Source organism: Macrobrachium rosenbergii, chromosome 41 (assembly GCF_040412425.1).
Source record: "Macrobrachium rosenbergii isolate ZJJX-2024 chromosome 41, ASM4041242v1, whole genome shotgun sequence".
Taxonomy (NCBI): domain Eukaryota; kingdom Metazoa; phylum Arthropoda; class Malacostraca; order Decapoda; family Palaemonidae; genus Macrobrachium; species Macrobrachium rosenbergii.
Window position 1 is genome coordinate 12,755,090 of NC_089781.1, and position 6,870 is coordinate 12,761,959.

General features: G+C 34.5%; 1 protein-coding gene across 1 annotated transcript; it reads left to right on the forward strand.

The window, feature by feature from the left end:
- Positions 1 to 273: 273 nt before the first annotated feature.
- LOC136826842 (uncharacterized) lies at positions 274 to 1,749 on the forward strand (the record flags this gene model as incomplete). The annotated part of the gene is made up of 2 exons (XM_067084329.1): positions 274 to 795; positions 1,141 to 1,749. Coding segments are annotated over 2 exons (969 nt in total), but the record flags the coding sequence as incomplete, so codon positions are not given.
- Between the last annotated feature and the right edge of the window lie 5,121 nt (positions 1,750 to 6,870).

Below are 6,870 nucleotides of genomic sequence, written 5' to 3' on the forward strand. Positions count from 1 at the left end.
ATGATATATTTTGTGTTTCTTCCTATCATAAAGATTTACGATTGTAGGTTTGCAAATAATATAGAATTCATTTCAATAAAAAATTCCTTTTTAAACATACTCAGAGAAAATCATTTGGGGAAAAATAACAAACAATTTACAGAGAGAAATCTAATTCAGCGTAACGCTGATCAAAACACCGGAACTTCCTCAGCAAAACAGCTGTCACTCAAAAGATGGAGCAGCCGTTATCGTATAAAATTGATTTTTTGTTTACATTCTCGTTTCTACTGATCAAGGACGAATTGCCAATTCGAAAGAACAGACTCCATTTTACTGTCGAGTGTTGGCGTGCTTCAAATAATCACACTTGCTCATCTGTTGTATTATTTTTTCCAAATCCTGGTAGGACTCTTGGCTGGCTCGTCAAGGGCAGAGTACCCAGGATCTCCAAACCAGGGAGCCAATGGCCTCTCACCTGGAGGCCCAGGAGGAGCAGTTGGAGGAGGATTTAACAATAATGTTGGAATAAATGGCGGAGGATTTAACAATAATGTTGGAATAAATGGCGGAGGATTTAACAATAATGTTGGAATAAATGGCGGAGGAGGATTCCAAAACAACGGAGGTGCCTCCGGAGGTTACGGCGGTAATGGCGGTGGAGATCCCATTGCCAACTTAGCTGACGTGATTCCAGGGGGCGGCGTCCCTGGTAAAGATTATCCCATTTTGGCCTCCGTCCCTAAAACGGGTTTCACCTGCCAAGGGCAGATTCCAGGGTATTATGCTGACACTGACCAGCAAGCTCGCTGCCAGGTGAGTAGTTCATTATACAGGTATCAAAAACAAATAGGCATGTACTAATGTAAGTATTATACTGCAGTCTTCTGTATATTTTCATACTGAAGAATTATACTTCAAAGACTCATAACTTTGCCTGACGAAAAAAATGAAAAGTAAATATGCATTATGATTCCAGTTACAAATTCTCTCATCGCTACTATCTAAGGTATTCGATATAGATGATAAACTGAGGCATGTTCCTAATGTTGTGACAAAAAAAAAAGTCTTTTCGTATCTGAGCGGCTCTGTTTATTAGCCATTGCAATGATTCACATCAGGAGAATTTTACATCCTTCCCCATAACTTGACCTCCCACAGGTGTTTCACATCTGCCAAGAAGACGGCAAACAGGATTCCTTCCTCTGCCCCAACGGCACCATCTTCAACCAGCAGTACTTCGTCTGCGATTGGTGGTTCAACTTCGACTGTTCCACGGCTGAGCAGTTCTACGGCCTGAACGCCGAGATTGGCAAAGTTACAGGCAACGGCAACAATGGCTACGGCGGTGCAAATGGAAACGGCTTTGGTATCAGGGACAACGGACTTGGTTCCCCCTCTGGAGCGCAGAGCCCTTTCGGAGGCGCTCCAGGAACTGGAACCATCGCAGTAGGAGCTCCATCCGGTTCTCACGGCGCAGGAGCTCCCGGTACCGGCAGCAACGGCGGCGGCGGCGGTAACTTTGTTGGCGGAAATGGCGATTTCAGAGGCAACGGAATTGGAGGCGTTCCCCAGGCACCTTCAGGCCTATACCAATCACCCAACTGAGCCCTGACTGTTATCATTAGTTAAAGCGATTTATGATTGTTGATTTCTTTAAAAACTTTTATACCATGTTATTCCCATTTCGATTCTGTTACCCTCCATTTGGTGCCATAACAGAGAGATCTTTTGTACTGCTTCATGCATGAGTGTAATGCAAGGTCTTGAATAAATATAGCAACATAAAGTATATTTCCCAGATACCAAACATATTATGAGAGACCATGCAAATGAACCTTAAACAATCTCTCATTTCTGACAGTAACAACTAAGTACATGAATATACTCAGTCACTGTTTCAGTGACTGATTGATTGACGAGAGAAAGTCCACAGAAAAAAAATTCCGTATTCAATCTTTTTCCCTTGCACGAGATAGAAGTACATTGTTTTTGGATAAGCAAACTACTATAAGAAGAAAAAGGGATTTCTTCTTTGGCACAATTGTCCAAGTTGCCTGTCCATAACATTAACTTATGATACTATTATATAGCGACAACTGACTTCATTGCCATTGTACTCGTAGATCATTTGATTCAAAACTTCTGTTTTGAATCCAATGAAGGTTTTGAATACACAGAGAACCCAGACCTTCATAAAACATAAATATTCCTTTTCAGTCAATCTGAGGAGTATACAAGTGATTTCAACTTGTAGTTCTCATGAGTGGCTGTATTTGTAATTTTGTATGGGTTGTTAAAAGGTTTTATCAGACAAATTTTGCCTATATCAATTTTCGGCGTCATAGACACTTCTTATTTTGACACAATTTGTCAATCATGATGTGAATTTTCGTGTATTCAGTTTTAAAAATTCCGGAAAATTGACAGCCCTAGGGCATACAGGTAAACTAGTTTGTCAATGAGAGAAGTTGTCTTTTGAAAATTCACAACTTTTCGTTAAATTACGTTCTTCTTCAGTGATAGTTTTTTTAATGACAGTACAGATAATTGCAAAAGGTGTTTGTTAGCGATGAATTGATATATACTAATCTATACCCAGATAACAGAAGAAAAAAGAATAAGTATTAGTTAGGTTTCAAGATATTGTAAAAGGGAGTTAATTCTATTAATTTTGACTAGTTTCCTTTTAGAGGCTAGTAATAAACCATCTGATCGAGAAGACTTTAACGGAAAGATGTCCAAAATTTTAGAGTAGTGAGTATAATGGGATTTTTTCTTGGTCTCAAACATAGAAATACATGCATAAATGTATTGTATATACACATACACACACAGACATATATATATATATATATATATATATATATATATATATATATATATATATACATATATATATATATATATATATATATATATATATATATATATATATATATATATATATATATATATATACATATACAGTGTGAATATCTAGATGAAAGCATTTAAAATTCTGAATCGTTATACGCGAACAATAAAACGAAAATTTACCTACGGCCAGGGTATATCCTACATTTTCAGATACAAAAAAAAAGTCTCGCGCTGGTGAAATACCAGATCTCGGGTTGTCAAAAAAAATATATATAAGTATATATATATATATATATATATATATATATATATATATGTATATCTCATATATATATTTGCATGGATTATTAGTATATAGCTCTAAGCGTACGGGTTGTCAGTGCAATTCAGCAGGCATACTGTCATCTGATTACTCCAGGTCACTGTTGAAACTTCACAAAATGTAAGTGATGTGTTTCATGTAATAACGATAATTTCTGTTTCTTATCAATGTTTTGCTTGTGAGGCATGACACTCAAATAATCATCTTCCATCCATTATTGCTGCTGTATTGTCGACATTTATTTCTTGTTTTGTCTGCTTAGTTAAGAGTTTGTCAGTTGAAAAACTGTAGAATTATAGAAAGACAATGATTATGCTATTGAGAAATAGGTAAAGGTAATATCTGACCATAAAGATGATTAAATAAAGAGATTAAATTAATCCAAGAAGAGTAATTTGCTCTTGCGTTAGAAAAGTCAGTAATGTTTTGCAGGGGAGCATGGAATGGGTTCATTTCACTTAGCAAATTTATCTTTGCATATATCTATTTATATATATATATATGTATATATATATATAATTAATATATATATATATATATATATATATATATATATATATATATATATATATATATATATATATATATATATATATATATATATATATATATATATATATATATATATATATATATATATATATATATATATATATAGATATATATATATATACACACACACATTTGTATGTTTATATTATGTATATACAAATATATTATATTCAGAGAGAGAGAGAGAGAGAGAGAGAGAGAGAGAGAGAGAGAGAGAGAGAGAGAGAGAAAATTGTAGAGTTACATCTGGAACTTCCTCTTCCAAGAAAAAAAAAAAGGCGAACAGGTAAAAAGAATTTGGTATCGTTCATTTGTGCACACGTGAGCGAGCACACACATACACAGACACACACACACACATATATATATATATATATATATATATATATATATATATATATATATATATATATATATATATATATATATATATATATATGTGTGTGTGTGTGTGTGTGTGTGTGTGTGTGTCTATTTATGTATCTATGTATGCATGTATGTATGTGTGCGTGATAAAATAGTTTTTGTTTTTGATACAGCCACTCCAATTTTATTAAATCTCGTTCTCATTCGATGAGCAAAAGAGAAGTGTTGACGAGCAACCACCACAGAGAACTCATTTATATTCGCATCGTTCTAATTATCGCATCAGAAGCGCGACCTTGAACCAAAGAGATTCAAAGCCACCGCTCAAAGGGAAGTCTTGTCTTAACTTAGTAAACTGGAGACTTCGTAACGTGCAATGAGTGCATTTTGAAATAAGAACCTTGAAAATGCAGTCGATAGTACTCCTCTGGGAAAGTGGAGCAAGATTCCGAAATGTAACGTGAAATAAGAAGTGAAATGGTAATTGGCTTTGCAAGCGTAGTTTCTGCTATAGAAACTTATTAGTGATTGCGTTATGCAAGTCTTCAAAGATATCTCTCCCAAGTGTGTGTAATTGTATTTTATAGATAACGCACAGAGGTATTTGAAATTCAATTTGGAAACTTCATAGTAAATCTGTCATTCCTGCTTGCTTAGGAATCAAAAAAAAAAAAAAATTCAGGTTTCGTGAAAACTTTTGTCATACGGAACCTAGTCTTTTAAGACGAACGAAATGTTTTCATTTCAAATTCTTTGCACAAAACTGTTGATATCGTATCAACTAAGATATAGATAAAGATAAGAGATGAATTGCAAGACCGCTATCGATTGTATATCATTAATCCCTTGGTTTACCTCGGTCCATAAAGGGCAAATTTATCTATGCATTTTAATTTTCTTATGGGGTCAACTAGATTTATGCCGTTCTTAGCTCAAATGGGTTTTTATCGGAAGAATTGTATGAAATGATTGTAGTCAGATGATGGTCACTATGGGATCTATCCTTGGCAAAAACGGCGTTACTAATAAAATGTTCTGAAAGCTGTAGAACCTATTATTATTATTATTATTATTATTATTATTATTATTATTATTATTATTATTATTATTATTATTATACAAGCATAATCGTAGTATGACAGACAAACTAGAAGAGATTATGTCGATTGGAGGATAAATCCACAGGAAGAATATTAGGAATCAAGTGGCAGGATAAAGTGTTAAAATGGGGGAAAAACGGATGTTCCAATTGCAGATGGGGTAATGTTCAAGGGTAGGTGGGCATGGTTTGCAGATGCCCTTTCACCACCCAAGGAAGAATAAATTTAATGTGTCAGTTGAGCACCGGAAGTAACCAGAAGAGTTGTTGAAAGACCCAGACCTACTTGTATGGTAATTAGGAGACGGGAGGCTGGAAGTAAGTGGAGATTTGTGGAAGCAGGAGGACAAAAATGACATGAGTGACGAGATTTTATAGTGACCCTTTGCTTTTGACGGCATTGGAAGCGACGAAGACAAATGGTTATTTTTATTATTATGCCAAAGACCTTCTCACACCTCATGAAGTGAAGGGTCTTTGTGGCTTCATTTAAATATCTGCATTACATTCCTATAGAAAAAGCCGAAAAATTCATGGGCAAGCTTATTTAGATTACTCAGAATAGAATGCTCAAATGTGCGAAAAAAAAAAAAAAAGAACAACAAAGAAATCTTACCTAAGAATTCTTTTTTCTAAAATAATGACTTGGGTATTCGGGAACAGCACACAGCTGAACCAACTTTTCATTTTATAAATTTCCATCCTTTACTTGATGTAGACAAGAATTATTTGGCGTGTGTCTGCAACTCGATGCCTAACGGATCACTTATTATTCATTATTAAGAACTTTTCCCAGGTCTGAGATTTAGTTTTCACACTGAAATTGGTTTGAATCGCTCTTATCACGTTTCGCAATTGTGTACATAGGGGCCTCATGTAAAAGGGTACCATGTTTTGCCAAGTATGTGAAGACTGAGGGACATTTTCATGCTTATGAAGACGTTCATTTCCTCTTTATTTCCAACTGCATGCCATGTCAGGGCTGTAGGACCACACGTGCCAACTGTAAATGTTTGTTGCACGATTCCTTAAAAGAAAATGCTAAACCGTCTTAGATTATGAAGAGCATGGGAAGTTAAAGCATACCCAAGAGTGTATATTTATCTTCTTATCTCCTGAGGAGTATTACGATGCATGCACCGCGGAATAATTCCGTTAAATCTGGTAGAGATTTCGTCTTTTTTTCCAGCAACTAACAGGAGACCAGGAGTAAATATTTTGACCCAAATGTTATTCAGGAATCATTTACAGTATTTGTTACACAGATTGTCTTGAAGTTTTATCGACAACAAAATTTTCATTCGAAGATTGTTCCTTAATGGCATTTCACTGATATGCATTTAAACGTTTTGACAATAATACAAAAAAAAGAGGAATACGAGTACACAATTGGGAGATAATTTTTTTATTCGTATTTTTTAACAGGAGACACGAGAAAGAAACTGCAGTGTTTGCAAACGAATATACAGTATAAATTACTCTGTCAAAAAAAAAAATAAATAAATAAAAAAAAATAAATTCAAATATATATAGGCCTTATATATATATTGACTTTATATTTATATATTTGAATATATATAATATAGTTCCATTTTCGAATATGCGACTAACACAGTCGAACAACTACAACGTCCATAATTCCCTGCTTTAAGTACAATTTATTTTTCGGGGAACACTACAGACGTTTCTCCCT